At 37.2% G+C, this 18,796-nt stretch overlaps 2 protein-coding genes across 3 annotated transcripts; both read right to left on the bottom strand.

Moving 5' to 3' along the window:
• Window positions 1-15: 15 nt before the first annotated feature.
• LOC148959908 (uncharacterized) lies at window positions 16-9,173 on the bottom strand. The gene is made up of 5 exons (XM_089109552.1): window positions 9,040-9,173; window positions 6,513-6,605; window positions 3,126-3,251; window positions 747-799; window positions 16-305 (listed from the first exon to the last, which is right to left on the bottom strand). Exons 1-5 carry the CDS (start codon window positions 9,155-9,157, stop codon window positions 204-206), a joined length of 492 nt encoding a protein of 163 aa, XP_088965678.1. The 5' UTR covers window positions 9,158-9,173; the 3' UTR covers window positions 16-203.
• An 874-nt stretch (window positions 9,174-10,047) lies between these two features.
• Window positions 10,048-16,927, bottom strand: LOC135683945 (uncharacterized). 2 transcript variants are annotated; one of them, XM_065199355.2, is made up of 5 exons: window positions 16,619-16,873; window positions 16,000-16,092; window positions 12,231-12,356; window positions 10,886-10,938; window positions 10,048-10,712 (listed from the first exon to the last, which is right to left on the bottom strand). In XM_065199355.2, the coding sequence occupies exons 1-5, from the start codon at window positions 16,740-16,742 to the stop codon at window positions 10,611-10,613; spliced, it is 498 nt and encodes a 165-aa protein (XP_065055427.1). In that variant the 5' UTR covers window positions 16,743-16,873; the 3' UTR covers window positions 10,048-10,610. The 2 variants fall into 2 exon arrangements, with proteins under 2 accessions (XP_065055427.1, XP_088965677.1); XM_089109551.1 differs by lacking the exon at window positions 16,000-16,092 and having other exon boundaries at window positions 10,572-10,712; window positions 16,619-16,927.
• Between the last annotated feature and the right edge of the window lie 1,869 nt (window positions 16,928-18,796).

Raw genomic sequence — 18,796 nt, 5'->3', positions numbered from 1 at the left:
ACAAAGAAAGACGTATTTTGAAAAAAGTTTCTTTGCAACTTGTTAAAAGCTTAAGAATAAAGCAAAAAATGACATTTTATCAACGTTTTCATTCTACGAGATATTAGTGTAAGAAAATGCATACGTGCAAAAAATAGTTTTTTAAGAATATTGAAAAAATTTCCTCTCTGTAGCAGTTTAAGTTCACTTCAAAAAACTGGCTGCTAGGAGTCGTCCCGAAGTTTCAGCTTGAACTTAAAACCGGCAAGCCGAAGCCTCTTCCCTTTGATCACAGTTGATGCATCTACTGCTCCTTCATACCAACCCTAAAATGATATGATAATGATAATGTTACAATGTACAAAGAATGCGCATGGTATGGCTCTGGGGAACAATTATGTTTGTTGACGCAAACGGTTAACTTGCCGTTGATGACTGTGATAATGATGTACAAAGAATGGGTATGGTGAGTGCTGACGAGAAGTGTACGGTCTGTTAATAAGAAACGATTGGGTAAAACGGGAAAAACACGTAATGCAATGCTCATATTTGTTCACCCTGGGCACCAGAGCCACATAGATTCAAGCGCACAGGTACAGGACAGGATTTAAGAAGCAGTGGAGTGTCGATCTGAGAAGAAGGGAAAGTCTTCTTCTCATTTAGACGAAGTTTGGATGTCTTTTGACGCGCTCGAAATTTTGCGGCTCTGGTACCAAGTCCAATATTTGTTAAAACAAGTGCCAATGAATTAATATGTCACTACATACCGGTATGAGACCAGTTTCCATAAATTTTATCTTCATGGAACCATTATAGGGCTCTAGATATAATGAAAATAGTTTATTTAGCTGGTACAAACAAGGCACCAATTCAAATAAAAGGAAAACTACAAGGCTCATTTCGAATTGCCTGCCGTTCATATTATACAAGGGTTTATCCAATTATGCAAAACAGTCTTCGTGAGCCCTGTTTACATTGCAACTCTAAACTTTGATTGGCCCTTGGTTAAGCCTGCGGAACAGCATTGGAAATTTATATCCAGGTGTGGATCGAAAGTAACATGAGAGGAAGAAAGTCGCGTTTGATTGGTTATCTTGTTTCTACCAATCAGCGACCGATAACCTCTCAGCGACCGATGATCTTGACTGCCCTAATGCTTTTGTTGTTGCAAAGGTTGACCGATTGCGGAACCACATTTTACTTGGGGGTCTTGGTTTTTGCAAATGCGACCTGGCTGTTCTCTTTTCGAAACCGTTTTTTGCCTGATGCTCGCGGGAACATGTTGTTCAATTCGATCGACTTATTCATCAATTCGAAATTCACATCTTCACAAAATTTCATAAACGACTAAACTATTTGATTAGTTGGAATTTAATCAAAGACAAAACCTGGAGGATTGGGGGGCAGTTTAGATCACTACAATGTAAAGCACCAGCAACAATCTCTATGGTCTCATCTAGTGGCACGTTGGTAAACCAAAAAAACTCAAAAATCCAGAGTGTGCCAAACATGTCGTGACGACAATTTTAAGATCAAGGGCCAAGGAAGGAAGAGCAGGGAGGTGGTGGTGCTCAGAAATTGACTGAATTCTAAAGCACATATCTTCTTAGTTAAAAAAACTATACATAGTTGGAAATGATTTATTGGGTAGACAATTCTTATTCTCTAAAACTAACTTTCCAGAAGTTATATTCTTAGGTTTCCAACCCCAATCTAATTTCAATCGGGGAAAGGGTGAATGGCAGAGATAAGAGAAGAAAGCGGCAAATAATTCGTGAATCAATTGTTATAATAAGGTATTCCATTCATAGAGGAACAAACTTTCCAAATAGTATCCACATTCCCTTTAATCTAGCTTCATCCCGTTTTTCCAATCACTGCGTCCATTACCCTCCTCTGATGGATTTGTTGTTACGTTATTCGCCGCATTTTTCTTTTTTTGCAACGTGATTCAAGATTATAATGTATAACTTCTATCCTATAACGATATCCAGCAGAAATATCTATTTCAGAATCATTCGTGTTTTCAAAAAAAACAACTTTTGATGCGCGGGTAGGGCGAGTAGCAAAAGGCCTTTTCAATTTCTACGTCATGCAGTCATGTGGTATTTTTGCAAAATCGCGTCCACGGGTCCCTCCAACTTAAATGTTTGTCGAAAAGCCTCGAGAATATCTATTTTGATCTGTTTCCCACCGAATTAATCAATAAAGACCCCAACCCGTTTACACTACAGAAAAAAGAACGGAACTCCTTGATTCCGTGCCTGAAAAAGCGACGAGAGGCCTTGCGTTTACACTAAGCAACTTCGTTCCGTGCTAGTTTAGGAACGGTTCCGTTCTTCTTTGGTTTCGCTAAAATGCGAAACTCTTTGGTTTCGTTCCCAAATCGTGTTTGTTTTCTTTAGTGTACAGGGTCAGGAACGGAACTTTTTGGTTACGATTGAAAACGGGGCGAGGCTTTCTGAAAATGTCAGACGTCATTTCTGCGCCACTGCGCATGCTTCACATGAAAGTTTCCTTCTTCTCACTGAAGTGTAAACGGGGTCAAATTTGGTTTCGTTCCTTTTTGCTTCAGTGAAAATGTCATGAAAAGAAGTTGTATCGTGCCCAAATGGTTCCGTTCTTCTTTCTCTAGTGTAAACGGGGTCAAAATGACATGGTAAAATTGGTGGCGCAAATCCTTTTAGAAGATGAAATATTTTTTAACATCAGACTAACATCATCCACACCACCTAAAGACTCTCCATACTTGTAATATTGTTTGTACAAATTGTTGTGTACGCACGCACGATGCCTAAGATCCGCTGCGACCTGACACCCCGACCCTGATCAAATCACTACTCCCTGAACCTCATTCCGAGGCTAGTACAAAATGGTTTATGCCTAATACACAACATTAATATCTTATTTTGACATTTTATTATTCTTATTCCCTTCCTTCGGGTGCACCCTCCTTCGGGTACAGTGCAACTGCACCAATTCTGATATCTATTTCTGTGGACTCTTATTAAGTGGCTCTCTGAAAACAAAATCCACTTTGCCCAACTTGATGAGTTTCTTTCACCTCTAACCTTGATATCAACATACATATTTTGAAGAATCATTCAATTTAAAAATTCCTGTGTTATATATCAAGTTTCACTTACTTGTCTCCCGGTAAGGGCATTTTATCCAACGAAACAAACAATTGTCTTCATATTCATCAAGATATTTGATGGGCATTTTCTCAAAGAAAATTGTTCCGTTCATAAATAGAGAAAGAATGTCCACAGCTAAGATTAAAAAAGGATCATCAATGAAGATTTTCAACATTTTTGACCAAATAATGTAAGGAATCTATCTATAAATAAAAAATAAAAAACGAGTAACAATGATCTTGAGGATGACTAGTCAATTATGATGACCATGATATTAGTTATGATGGTGATGATGACGCCTTTTATACATGAAGCCATTTGCGAGTCGACGAGAAATACTTCATGTTGAAATCGAATTAGTCGACATATGAAAAGACAGATAGTTGGTGTAAGCGACAGTAGGCATCGTGGAAGGAAACAGGGAATGTTATTGGCTTTGCAGGTTATTATTGAAATCAAGAAAGAGGTTTTAGGAAGCTTTCGTGAAATTTCTATGCTTATACTTATTTTTGATATACAATCAAAATGTTCAATTTAATAAATGCATAAGACTGTGTCTTAAATTTGAAAAAGCAAGCAACAAATTGGACTAAAAAACATTATTTCTTTTTTAAAATTATGTAACTGTTCTTAACTTTTGAACTTGTAATTTGACTTTGCTTTTAATTTAAGAGTTGAAGAGCCACACTTTTAGTGGATATGCTCGATTGTACCATTCTTATTATTATTATTATTATTATTATTATTATTATTATTATCATTATTATTGTGTGACTCTCTCTCCATCGATCAACAACAAAAACGGTATCTCATCTCTAAACTTTCCAACATTGCCATTCGTACTACGTACTACATATTTTGTTGCAAAAATAAACCATGGACAAATCCGGAATTACATCCGTTTTAATTTTGCTTGTTTTATTTTTCTCAGTTTTTCCTTTTACCTTACGATTGTTATAGTTTTTTCTTGTAAAACCAGGCTAGCCAATTGCAAATTACCTTGTAATAGTGAGATTTGTAATTGTAGTTTAAGTTGAATTGAAAATGAAATGTTTCCATTATTATTATTATTATTATTATCATTATCATTATTATTATTATCATTATTATTATCAAATCCGGAATTACATCCGTTTTAATTTTGGTTGTTTTATTTTTCTCAGTTTTTCCTTTTACCTTACAATTGTTATAGTTTTTTCTTGTAAAACCAGGCTAGCCAATTGCTAATTACCTTGTAATAGTGAGATTTGTAATTGTAGTTTAAGTTGAATTGAAAATGAAATGTTTTCATTATTATTATCTTTATTATTATTATTATTATTATTATTGTTATTGTTATTATAATTATTAGGCTAGGTATGGACAACATTGCGTAGTGGCATGAATATACTTAATCCTAACGGAGAGGGAGGGGATGATAAATTAAAATCTTCTATTTTATTTCTTTAAAATGTATGAAGTGGTTATATAAATTTTTGGTTATTGTTTAGCGACATCCAACACCCTGAATAACATTTATTATCTTAATATAGAACTCATTTGTAGCATAAATTATTTGTAGTATAAGAAGGTATAAATCTTGTATATTCCTAAACACATTATTTCATCAAAGACTTTGTGGTATCAGGTTGAATAGAATGCCTTTAAAACTAATGAAAAACAGAATATTGAAAACTGTTTGCTTGAGACTGCCCTTCTACATGGTCAAATGTTTTATATTTTCTAGCCGAGCATTTACCAACTTGTCCTTCAATATATGTCATCTTTAAAAAGGATATTTAAATTTAACCTACCAGACTCTGGGTATTAAGTTGGTCTTCTCAAATATATATATATATAAATATATATATATCATAGATTGAAGAAAGTAAAACTACATGGTTTATCTCTACAAGCCTGTTTCGTCGCATTTTATCAAAATTCCAAGCATTTTATAAATATATATATATATATATATATATATATATATATATGTATATATATATATCGCTACAAATTTTGTACTATTAACATCGTAATGTAGTTTTAGCTAGCTAAAAAGCCCTTTATGCCTTACTTCGTCAAGATGGTATGGAAACATTTGGGGCTGAAAACATTTGAATTGGCATTGGAGGGGGAGGGTGTCAAATCATAATGCAAGTAAAAAAAAGGGGTTCAAATTAAACAACGTATTTGGAATGATTCCACTCCTCCCTTGACAATCTGATGATCAGTCAAAAATAAGGGGACTTACAAGCTTAACCATGACGTTAAAACACGACAGTAAAATTGCAGTAGCTTTCATAGACGTTGAAAACATTTAAAAAGTGAGAGGGGGTACCGTACCGTGGGAACGAGAAGGCAGAAAGAGAACCTCTTTGAGTTTCAAATATTAACATTACCTGTTTCTGAAGAATGGGTGGGCACGGCTATGTCAATAGCGGCTTTGCATTTAACGGAAAAGCGGCTGCCACAGACTTTAGCCCTGTCCACACTACACAAACTAACCCAGGTTCGCCCCAGGTTTTAGCTAACCCAGGTTAGATTTTGCAGTGTGGACACAACTAACCTGGGTTCGCCCTGGGTTAGTTTAACCCATCTCCAGAGGTGGGTTCGACCTAGGTCGAACCCAGGTTAGTGTTCTAAATTTCTAGTGTGGACACAAAACCTGGGGCGAACCTGGGTTAGTTTTTTTAACGCATGCGCATATTTGAATATGTTTTCATTTTGCGCGCCGAAAAATAAAAATAGGTTACATGCAAACACCAGGCAAGATAAAGAAACTTGCAAAAAAGATCGTGGATCACTATGGAGCCGCGAAGAAGTTCTCAGCTTCATAAGTATCTGGAGAGACGAAAAGATTCAAGAACAGTTGGAAAACTGTACAAGGAAAAAACATGTTTACGAAAAGATGGCACAGCGCCTAGAAAAAGAAAGTGGCTACAAGCGAAACTACATCCAGATTAGTGAAAAAAAAACAACTAAAACAGTCTTAAAAGAAAGTTAAAGACAACAACAACTTGTCAGGAAGAGGGAGGAAAACATTTGAATAAACTGCAACTTCGGCAACTTCCAACTTGATCGTGTTTATGGAAAATTTGTTTTGTGTCGTTGTTTTGTTGTTGTTGTAATTTAACTACGCATGCGTAGCGTCAGCTAACCTGGGTTCGCCCCAACTTTGTGTCCACATTACAAAACATGAAAATCAAGTGTGGACAAAACAGGGCTCGCCCCAGGTTAAATTTAACCTGGGGCGAACCTGGGTTAGTTTGTGTAGTGTGGACAGGGCTTTTGACTACCATATTCTTCAAATTCAATGATATGGCATTACTGTAACAGGAGGTGTTTTTTGCAGGCCACACTACTTACATATGGTAAATAAAAGAAGATGAATAAAGAAAAAAGTGTTGTACATACTTGGGGTGATAACTGCGTGTAATGACACCTTGGACTTCAAGGAATAAGGCGGCAAGGGGTTCCAGTCCATTTTGAAACGTCCGTACAACGGGCCTAGTAAGCCAACAAAACTGCATTATTACTTTACTAAAATCAAATGGCACTTAAATTATTAAATAAAATTTTTTTTGTACTCTCTACGAAATAGGATTTTATGCTAAAAGACACAAAAGAGTGAGTCAAAACCTTGAAATAGTATATTTACCAACAACATGATTTTATTCTTTCATGTTATTTCGAGTTTCTATCTTTTGTTAACCGCTTTACATGTAATTCACACTAAATTGTGAATATTCACTTTTAACACAACACAGAAGCTCCTCACTAAAACATCCCACCGAACAACTTTGGGCATAGATCATGCCTTTATTTCTTTCATGCAGTTCATGTTTCATATATGGAATTTTGCAAACATCCAATTTTGAGGCTCGCGTTCTTATAAAACTGTTCTTATAAAAAGAGACTGGTGCAAACTTTCTGTAGCCTACGTGCTAGCCTGCGCAGGCTACCTACGTGCAGACTTTACAAATAGAGGAAATTGTAAAGTCTGCGCCACGGCACGTATTTTTGTATGGCCTCGAATTGAATTGTAATTATTTGGACACAAAAGTGCTTGCAGTGATACAGACAGAACAATGGTAACATGTCTCGCATGACCGAACTGATTCAATGACTAGCATGGAACTCTAGAGACAAAGAGTTTTGAATAAGGCAATGGTCTTGCGAAATAAATGGATGCAAGAAAGTCGTAATCCTTGGCGATATATTAGGCCTGGATCAAACGTCGCATTCTACATGTGTCGAATACAATTAGTGAATTAAGTGCATGTAAAATGCGACGGTTGATTTGAATTATCTGCATGTATTCAATTTTAGTCGACTACAATGGTTTTTTATTCGACATACCCTGTCGCATTATGCGACATTGCTGCAACTCCAATTCAAAGGTCGCATTTTACATGTGTCGAATACAATGCAAAATTAAGTTTCGAAATGCGTTGCCTACTGAATGTTCTTTGAAAGATATATTTTAAATGTTTATTCTACATGTCTGTTTGAATCTCTTCTCACTGTACCCTTCGCACACCATCTTCAAACACCCTGCATTTGCCCTTGAAAGTCTTCTGCAAGATGGATAACAAACCCGTGCTGTGTTCTTGCCCTGCGGCGCTAAAAGGATCATGATACAAGTTTTTAATAAAATACGTCTTCTTACAATCGCAATATAGTGCTTGTTCTATCATTTTCCGTCTATTTTTTGATAATATGCAATAACATGGCCCTGTGTACATTATTTATTGGCGCCATTTTGCCACGGATTCCAACAAGATAAACACAAATTCAATCGGAACAAGATGTCCGTTTTCTGGGAGAGCTAAACACTTATTAAAGTTTTCAAGAAACTGTTAGCTAGATGACAGACAACGGATCAGAAGTGTTTTAAACAATCTGAGGGAAGACGTAACAAAGCTAGTTGTTGTATAAGTTCTGTACTGTGCAAATTAGGCCCCTCTTGCGCATGGTTAGATTCTATGGTTTCTCACTAGCCTCGATTCTGCGCACCTTGTCAAAAAGGCTATTTTATTTTATTCGACACATTAAATTCAACAATTGACGTGACGCTTTTTTGGATCGCATACAAGTCGAATAAAATTGCATTGTATTCGACACATCTAAAATGCGACGTTTGATCTAGGCCCAACACTAAGGTCTGTTTAGTAAAAAATCTTGCAACAATCGTGCAAAATATGACACCAGCATGAAAACTTCACAATATTTGTAGTTTAAGGTGAATAATATGATGCGAAACAGATCCAATCTGAAAACTTTCTCTAACAGCTATTCTTAGAACCTTGCACTTGGTCCCAGTCCTCAAAATTAGAATAGTCATTTTCTAAGCGATATAACGAGATTAGGTCTGCAAAATTTGGCAATAATATACAATCTGGATTTTGAAATGTCATGCCAAGAAAATAAGGTCATTTTGCCAGTTGTGCTGTAAATCGCTTGCCACGTCATTTTAGGTATTGCTGAGCATCACCACATAAACTGTACCAAGGACTAAGCAAAGTTTTCATAAATGAATAATACTCCGTTCACGCGAGGACGAAGTAACCTAATCAGGATCCCGATCGTTTTGTATGTAGTACTTGGGGCTAAAGACATTATTCAGAAAAAAAATAGTAGCTTTGACTTTTAATGCATCTGTAGCTTTCACAGAACATATTTTACTTGAATTAAAGTACTGAGCTAATATTTGGGAGGGGGTGTGATGTCCCTCACAACCCCCGGTCACAACGTCTCAAAGGAATATTTTGGTGGTCGAAGGACGATGACGAAGCCTAGCACTCGCTGACGAAATATACGTTTTAATATTAGAATGAACATATCTCCTTACCGTGCAATCAATGAGGGAAGTGTTTATTTATTTATTATTTATCTTGCTTTAAACAATGGACAGAAAATGAAATGCTGAGCCCCAACTTACCTATAAACTTCACGTATTCACCATCTTTATCGAACACTGTGAATCCTGGGTACGTTTTGGAATTTCCTGCTATCACTGCAGAGGTTCCTAACGCAAATATTGCTAGGAAAGAAAACATTCTGGGAATCGTAGTCAAACTCGTATCTTCAACACCAGACTTTCCGACAAAGAAAAAGTTGCGCCGTTGTTTACTCCTTGTTCTTTGGGGGAATTCCGGAGAAATCACAATGGGGGAATCACGGAGGACTTGACCATCTCTGTTGCGGACCAATGATATATAAGTTATGATTTGTATAAAAGCGATAAAGTGAGGCAGAATCACTCATGCGGTAAAAGGGCAAAGAGTAGGTTCCGCGTACGGGAGATTCCAAGGCGAACGAAATCAAAAGTTTACATAAATCTATTTAATTCGGGAAGGTAACTTTATATTTTTTCAGCTTGCCTTATGCAGAGAGAAGGTTTCAAGCCATAATTTTTGTTTGTACATGCCTAAGCGTAAGAGCGGGGAAGGGGAGAGGGGGGCCTCAGTCTTTCGAGATTCGGGCAGCTGACTTATTTTGGGAAAATCGGACAGGAACCTTCTTCAAAAGGAAAAAGTATCAGAGACGACTACATTTTTGACATGTTTATAAATCTCTTAGATGAAAATATCAAGTGGCTGTAATCGAGAGCGCTTTCGGAAGTAACGGAATAAAGCAAAAAACCTGAGAACAGCGACAGCTTGTTGAAGATGTAAAATACGTTTAAGTTTGTGTCAGTTTTGCATTGAATGGTGAAGATCTGCACATTGTTGGCAAATGTTTCGACATTTCATTTATCATGAGCGGCAAAGCTAAGGGGCAAAGCGAACGGAGAACTTTTCTTCCCTGAGCACCTATGCCACCTATGTCCACTGCCTTCAGTGGCAGCACCAAGGGGTATGGGGGTAATTACCCCCCCCCCCCACTTTTTTTACAAACATGGTCTACACATTTCTTCTAAAAATGAATTTAAAAGCGCTAGGTAGGGGTAGATCCTATTTCCTAAGGAAAATTTGCCTAGTACAAAGCGATGAAACGAGGCAAAATGGGCGTGGTCTTGCTCCCACTCTGCAGTAGCTGGCGAGAACTTCAGGGGGTATTGATTGCGAGAACTTTAGGGGTTATTCTAAAAAAATTTACAACACCACAGATTAAATTTCCGGTAAAATTTTTGTAATGTAATGCAATTTTGGTTAAAAAACGAACAAAACAACGGTAGAGCCAGAGCCACTGGTCTAAAAAATAAGTCTTTCGTTTGACTTCATTGTTTGCATTGGCATTGCATACAGAGAATATTTACAGGCTATAGAGGGTTGTGTTGTTTTACCTGATAAGGATGAAAACAACAAAACACATTAAAAACTGGCTCGAAATAGCAAAAGTGTATGAAAAATATGCTCAGATCTGGACGTTGCAGAACTGGCATTAGAGCACCAAGGTGTAGTCAATTCTATGGATGTCTAAATAAAAATGTAAAAGCGTATATCCCAATTTTGTGCAAGCATAGGCTTCAGCCCAGTGGCTCCGTGCCTGACTTTAGAAAACTGGTTACTAGGAGTCGTCCCGAAGTTTCAGCTTGAACTTAAAACCGCCTAAGCGAAGCCTTTTCCCATTGATCATAGTTGATGCATTTATGTCTCCTTCATACCAACCCTAAAAGAAAATTATAATGCTACGACGTACAAAGAATGTGCATTCCAACGGTTAAATTGTTGTTGATCACTATGATCTTGATTTACAAAGAATGGGTAAAATGGGAAAGCTACGTGATGCAATGGTTATATTTGTTAAAACAAATGCCAATGAAGGAATATGTCACTACATACCGGTATGAGACCAGTGTCCATAAATTTTACCTCCATTGACCGATTAAAGGACTCTAGATATAATGAAAATAGTTTATTTAGCTGGTACAAACAAGGCACCAATTCAATTAAAAGATTAAAAACACTAAAAAGGCGTTTCCCACGTTTTTCGAAAGTCTGAAGGGCGTGATCAAGAAAACGCTTTTGTCCACCCAAGTTTTTTTCGGGCTGACGACGCCACTGAAAACTGGGTATTTATTCTGAGCTTGATTTGTTAAAAAAATGCGTCTATGTCAAAATTTGCTCAAAATACTCTTGAAAGCTCTCTCCACTCTACCCAACTTGATGGGTTTGTTTCTTTCTGTACAATAATCAATAACTTGACACCAGACTACACAAGAGGCCCTATATCCCAACTTCAGGAATCAGGCTACATTTTTCACAGCCAGGCTTCAGTAGAGAAAATACATGAGAGAACTGAGAAATCTAAAACTAGCTTTTATCCTGATTGTTTATCGGAATGGGAAGAACTCGATCCAGAAATCAAACAATCCGCTCAGTGAGTGCTTTCAAAAAACAACTATTAGCATTTATTCGTCCGCCTCAAAAGCTAGTCTACAACATCCACGACCAAAATGGTTTATCAATTTTAACACAACTTGAAGTTGGACTTAGCAAGATGAATTTTCACAAATTCAAACATAACATCAGTGATACCTTGAATCCTTTGTGCCCAGTAAATGATGGTATTGAGGATACGGAACATTTTTTGCTGCTCTACCAAGATTATAATACAGATAGACGCGATCTTCTCGACCATGTGAGGGCTACGTGATGGCTACATTGCAACCCTGTGGACATTTCCAATACAATGTCCATGATTAACAAACCTTTCAAATGCAGCTTCACTGCAAATAGTTCTTTATGGTCACAAAAAGTTATCTTTGAATCAAAATGCAAAATTTCTCGAGGCAACAATTAAATATTTTCCGACCTCTGAAATTCTCTCTCCTATGTAATTTATCTTTCCTTATTTTTGTTTTGTTTTGTTTTGTTTTGTCAATGAATATTTTTGGTTAACTTGATAATTTTAAGCGTTTTTTGTTATTAGTTATCTGAAACATGTTATTTGTAACATTTAATGTAACTCTCATTTCAAGTAAACATGTTTAATGTAATTGTCCCAGGGTTACTCTGTATCTCCATGCTCCCTGTGGCATCGTCTTGTAGTTTGTTTTATTCGTAAAAATTTATTAGAATATATAAAAAAATTAAATTCTTTAATGTTCAACCTTGATATTAACACCTGCATTTTTTAGAATTACTTATTTATGAATTCCTATGTTATTTGTCAAGCTTCACTTACCTGCTTTGAGATAAGGACAATTTGCTGAGTGATATAAACAAGTGTCTACATAATCATCAAAATATTTGATGGGCATTTCCTCGAAGAAAACTGTTCCGTTCAGAAAAAGAGAAACAATGTCCACAGCTAAAAATAAAAAAAGAATCATCAATAAAGATATTCAAGGATTTTGTCGATATTAAGTAATGGAATAATATTTGAAAAAATTCAAAATATCTTTGAAGCTAAAACATAGAACACATGAAACACAATGATGGATAAAACAAAGAACACATGAAACACAATGATAGATTAGATTTTTTGACAATTTTATCACTGCCCAAAGTCAAATCACTGCTGCACATTTTCCTTTCATCATTGCACAAATTGGAACATTACTGCAACTTAGAAAATTGCCTGACCCGGCGGCAGGCACGAAGCCAGCACTGAAAAGTTAGGCGGGCAACAGGGTTGGTTTTTTTCGGAGGGGTAGTATTGCCTTTTGCAGACGAAAAGGGCGTGTCTCACTCTTTTTAGTGTGGTCATAAAATAAGTATTCAATTTGTATTTTTAGTGCATACTTAGTGCAGAAATTTTAGCACGTTACAACTGTTTCAGAAGGGTTATAATTATACGATAGGGTGAGAAAACATGTGCCGATGGACGGAGTATGGGGACCAAGCACTTCTTTAGCGAAGCCCGTGGAGGGAAATGCCGAGTTAAAGTCGGCTTGTAAACTGAGCGAAGGAGCTCGCTGCTTGTTATTTGAAGGCAATAACTCAAGTAACGGTATTGAAGAGCTTAAGTAACGGTATTAAAGAACCTTTAAAAATTTTAAATCTTGTAATTGATACAGAGTTTGATACAGGTTTATCATCTTTTTCCGGATAAAGAATTTTTGCAATTTAATGAACTTTTTATAGAGACTTTGTAATCTTTTTTCACTGGAGATTAGAAACGCAAACATCTGAAAAGAAGTTCTTATTTTCTATTACGTATTCAACAGAACTAATCCAAAAATTGTAAAAGGGAGCTAAGCCATAATGATAGGTGCAACAGAGCCTTATCATTTAGTCTACTTGAAATAGAGTTTTCAGGGTGTTGGCTCTCAAGAAATAAGGCATCAAACTGCAGTAACATCAATGATTATCGTTCAAAATGAACATAGCCATTTTGAGGGGAAATTAGCTGCGGGGGGAGCCTCTGTTTGTATAACAAAGGGACAATAGTCTATTGTTTAAAACAATGGAAAGTCACTTAAGCTGCAGGGGCAATTGTCCCTAGTGTGTTAAAAAAGGCCCTGAAAATGAAGTAAGTTCGAGCCTCGTTTTGCAGCTTGGCGTCTTCGTTGGGAGCATCTACCTTCCTTAGTGCCCAAAACAAGCATTCAACGCAGGCTGCTCGATACAGGGGCGGACTGGCTGGTCGGGCTATTCGGGCGATCGCCCGAAGGGCCGGTCGGTTAAAGGGCCGGTTGATAAAAGTGCAAAAAAATATTTTATCTTAAAAAGTGAATGCGAGGCGAAAAAGTAGCCCAAACACATTTCTTCAGGGAACATGTTATTGACATTTTGTTATATTTTCTCTTGACGGTATTTCCTTTTTGGCGACATATTATACTGTAACATCCCTGTTTCAATGCGATATATAAAGCGCCGGCAAAACGACTGGACATTTGCACTGGTCACACATTGGACATTGCTCACTTGTTCAGAGTATGGACATCAAGAAAATATTGGTTATGGCAAAACGACTGAACATTGTCCAGTGAACTTTTTCTCTGTTGAAGAATGCGGGTTGAAAAACAGGCAACAAGGCATCTCTTTACCTTTGAAAATACACTTTTCATAGCCCTAACCGTGTTATCTTATGAATTAAAGTGTATTATTGAAAAGTGGCTAGGACTGCTAGGTTCATCAAAATCACCGTCCTCGTGCTCTCTGGCATCGCTTTCCTTATCGTAACTAAAGCTAATCTGATCAGAAGACTCATCGTTATTAATGAACTGCCTTTTTCTACTATTGGTCGAATTGAATTTTTACGTTGTTTCCATTTCGTTCGCGGTGTTGACTAGGAAAGTTTGTTGAAGATTTGAATATGGGAAATAAATTGACGCCAAATCCAAACCATTAATCGATTGCGCGTGCGCGAACTGGACAATGCTCAGTAGAGTGGCAAAACGACTGAACAATTTCTGTATAACATCAGTGAACAAAAGAAATTTAATCCTGTCCACTGAACATTTTTGGCTGCCTTCAAAATCGACTGAACAACATTCAACATCGCTGAACAAGACTGGACAAGGTGGCAAAACGACGCAACATTTACGCTGGACATTTGTCCAGTCCATGTTCAGTGATAATGTCCAGTCGTTTTGCCGGGGCTTAAGATTTTAACCTGCTCCGATGTCTTTTTACTTAGCTTTTGCTTGAAGCTGGTCATGTTTTTCCCTAAGCACAAGCTATTGCTAAATGTAATAAATTTAAAAGTTCAAAAGTTAGAGTTCACTAAGCGATTTGCTCTGTGATGTGAAGTAATGAAGAGGACATACGTATAACAAGGGAAGAGCAAGAAGACTTCAATCAAAGGTGGTGCACAGAACTTTCGTGAGGAAAAGCTTCGAGACTTAAAAAAGGATTCAGCTACGATACAAAGCTTTTTTTATCAAGCAAAACAGGGGTATGGTGCTACACGATACAATTTCAACAGGGGTCCCCATGTTTTCTTTTTGGGGTCAGAAATTGACAAATCGATATTTTTGGGCTGCTGAAAATCATTGTGGTTTTCCGGAGGAATAGAAAATTATTTGTCACAAGTTGAGTGTGAAGCTTTTCCACTTTAAATATATAAAGAACAGATTACGTGGTAATTTTTCGCAGCCGAACCTAGAGTCCTTCATGTTAACATCCCTGTTTCAATGCGATACATAAAGCCATGTTAATGTTCTTAGAAAAACACCTGTTAGATGACATCTAGAACGATCACATTATCAACAAATAGGTTACTGTATTTAGAAAGAAAGTCAAACCAATGAGTTAAAATTTTTGTTTATTTATTATTTAGTTAGCAAATGACTTATTGAACATGTTCTGTTAACCAGCATTCATCCATCCACAAAATTACTGAATTTAAAAACTTGTTTTCCTTACAGACTAACATTTACTTGCAATTTCTGAAGAGTTTTTTATTTGCTATTTTTGTGGGCCGGTTTGATCAAAATTTGCCCCGGGCCAAAAAAATTAGCCAGTCCGCCCCTGGCTCGATATACCATTGTGTGGATATGCGTGGACTGGTGCACAGTCGATGTTGGCTTTACCATAAATGCACAGATGCACAGACTTTGTAGCCTGCGTTCCAGACCCCTGGAGCACAGGCTAAGACTTTGTTGAGACCGACTTTTTTCGACAATATGTTGTTTCTACGATTTTAGACCAAAACATGCTAGGGCCAAAAATTTCTAGTTGGGCCGGCAATGCCCCCCAAGCCCCCCTTGGCTTCGTGCCTACACCGGCGTGGGCACATGTAGGCAAAAGAAGAATCTCTGTGAGCTACCAATATGAGCTTTATCTCTGTTTCTGAAGGCTAGGTTGGCAAGGGCAATTCAATGACGGCTTTGCAGTAAGATAAGCTTCAACTTTTACAAGGGAGAAAACGGCTGCCCAGACTGTGACTGCCACATTCTTCGAGGAATCAATTCAATGGCTGAAACAGTTGGGACTGCCTGCCAGCTACACTTCTTATAAATCTTTTAGCAAAGAAGAAAGCTTCAAGAAAAAAGTATTTTACATACTTGGGATGATCACTGCTTGTACTGAGAACTTAGACTTGAAGGAATAAGGCGGAAATTTATCCAAATGCGGCTTGACATGTGCGTACAATGGGCCTATTAAACAAACATAGCTATGATTATATCAAATCAGATTGAACCAGCAAATAAGCTATTGAGCCACTAAATAAAACCATCCATGATCTTAAGATTGGTTCCAACATAACGCGTCCAGTTTATTTACCGTGTGGAGAACACGGAGCCAGAGAAGAGACGATGTGCATATTGAGTGTTTGGATTCTAACTGAACTAAATTAAATAAAAATTAATATACATATATACAAGAATCAAATTGCTGACTATAGATGAATTAGGATGACGAAAGGATGATGCAATGTGATATAGAGAGAGTCAGCAGGCAGCATGACTTAGGCCCAAAGTTAAACGTCGAACTTCTTATGCGCTGAACCCAGTACTTGAATTAGGCGCATGAGAAAAGTGGAAGTATTTACCAAAAACGAACCAAGCTCTCATTGATAAATAATTCGTATTGATCTTGAACATCAAGTTAACTTTCAGTACAATCAAGTTAAGAATTGCTATCAACAAGGGTTAGAAAATGGAGTGCTTCACACGAGCTTACCTGCAAGTTTCAAGTATTCACCATCTTTATCAAACACTGTGAATCCTGGGTACGTTTTGGTTTTTCCCGCTGCCTGTATCACTGCAGTGGTGCCTAACGCAACTATTGCCAGGAAAATTAACATTCTGAGAAGAAGTGGTGCTCCTTCAATAAGATGTCCTCTAACTTCAACTTAAACATTCAGCCGCTCACTCAGCTACAGACAGAGTTTGACAGTATCTCGTCTTTTTATCTTGAAGGTGGTAATTTGATACGATAGTTATTTGGTAGCTGATACGATAATTCTGGTAATACGATAGTTATTTGGCTTAATAATAGTATCTTGAGATAAGATATTTTTGAAGCTACTCCCAAGGTACAAGAAACTTTTGCCGATTTTCATGAGTAATACACCACGCTTTCATTTGTGAAATATCAGGTGCAATGTCTTAGGTATTGTAAAACCATCGGTGGGGTGACAGTCTTTGTGATATATCTTGGGTCCACGAAATTAACCAGATTTTTCTTTCCGTATGCTCATTTTACCAAATGGAAAAGTCTGGGATGCAATATTTTCAAAGGTACTGACAAATCTATGCTATTCAGGAGAAAAGCACGAAGCACTAACTGAGCTGGCGGGTGTGCAAGTGGAAAATCTACACAAGGGCCTGTTTACATGAAATGGGTTAGTTTCCACAGGTGAGATCGCAAGTGTTTACACGAGGACGCGATTTACCCCATTCAGGTAGGATTGTGATGGCCCCCAGGGGGGCACTCAGCACAAAGACATACGGGGGGTCAGTCCAAGAATTTTACAGGACACCCAAAAATATCAGCTCATTTTCAAAAGACCCAAAAATATCAGTTCTACTTATATCTTATACCCTAAAATATCACAAATTGTAATTTCAGAAGAGATAGTATCACATGGTTGTAGCATTAAAACTTACAAAGAGTTTTTTTTCGTTTTTGGCGCCATGAAAATGAACATCAGTTTCCCTTGAAAATGGCGAATAACAATTGGATTCCTTTTCTGACCCTTAAATTATATAGGCCATCACAGAGTCCAGAAAAGTCCTCAACTTCCCTCCGGCCAAATTTACCCTTGTCAAGACCTTCATCCAGCTTTTCAAGCAATCATTAGGGGGTGACAGACACTATAAATCGAGACAAAATTATGTGTTGTTGGTTGATGGTAATCATCGCATACGATAAAACTTTGCTAGAATAGCATTCAAAACATATAATATAGTATAAATATAAATAATATGAATAATATAATATAAATTGAAAAATTTCAAAACCATGGAACAAGAACAGTATTCACTTGTCAGATGTACTTACGTGCCGTAAAAGGGCTTGGCCTAAAAAGTTTGTGTCTGTTCGTGCCACAAATCGACTTTGCGACATGTTTTTTAACGTGTGTTTTAAAAATGCAACGAAGAAAAAAGTGCAGTGGATCCCACCTTTAGACAGGGCATATACTCTAACAATCTAACAAACATGCTAACCTTTCCTTTCTCAGCAGATCCCGTTAAACTAAGCTCTAGACTTGAAAATTTCGATTTGTGCCTTTTTAGAAAATCCTTTGTTGTTACGTGTTCGGTGACGTCATTTATGGTATAATTACAGTGTTAAATGGCCTAACTAGATTTCCCATTGAAGTTTCGAATAAAAGTGATCTGGTACACTCCTGATTAAAAAACTGCTAGAGTCAAGCAGAAAGCTAAACATGGCGAGTCCATGTTTATCGGCAGGTCTGTTAACATCGGAATGTAAGGTAAGGGTCAGTTTACGTCCCTGAATTCGTGCAGTTTATACGATTTCTAAATAATCATTCAAATAGCAGGTCTGCTACTTTGGGTTACAATGCTACTTGAAATCATTGTAAATATTGATACAAATAACGATACCTGATATAATATTTATATTCACAGCAAGCAGCCCGAAAGTACTGAAGGTCACTGTTCTGTAGTCCATTATGATAGGTACTGCATGGAAACTGTCATTCATTAATAATTTTGAATTCGTTGGTTAGATAGCAAATAGTAGAAGTATATGGTGATATTGGCAAAAGATACTCAATGTCCTATGCCTTTCTCAGGGCCGGCGAAACGTATTTGGAAGTAGAGGGGCCAAAATATCAAAGTCTTGAATGGACTTAGGAAAGGCCGCCACCATGGTTGACGGTAAGAAAAA

The sequence above is a fragment of the Rhopilema esculentum genome, chromosome 7 (genome assembly GCF_057945365.1).
Source record: "Rhopilema esculentum isolate cy_ngs chromosome 7, ASM5794536v1, whole genome shotgun sequence".
Classification (NCBI taxonomy): Eukaryota; Metazoa; Cnidaria; class Scyphozoa; order Rhizostomeae; family Rhizostomatidae; genus Rhopilema; species Rhopilema esculentum.
This window is presented reverse-complemented; position numbering and strand designations above follow the sequence as displayed.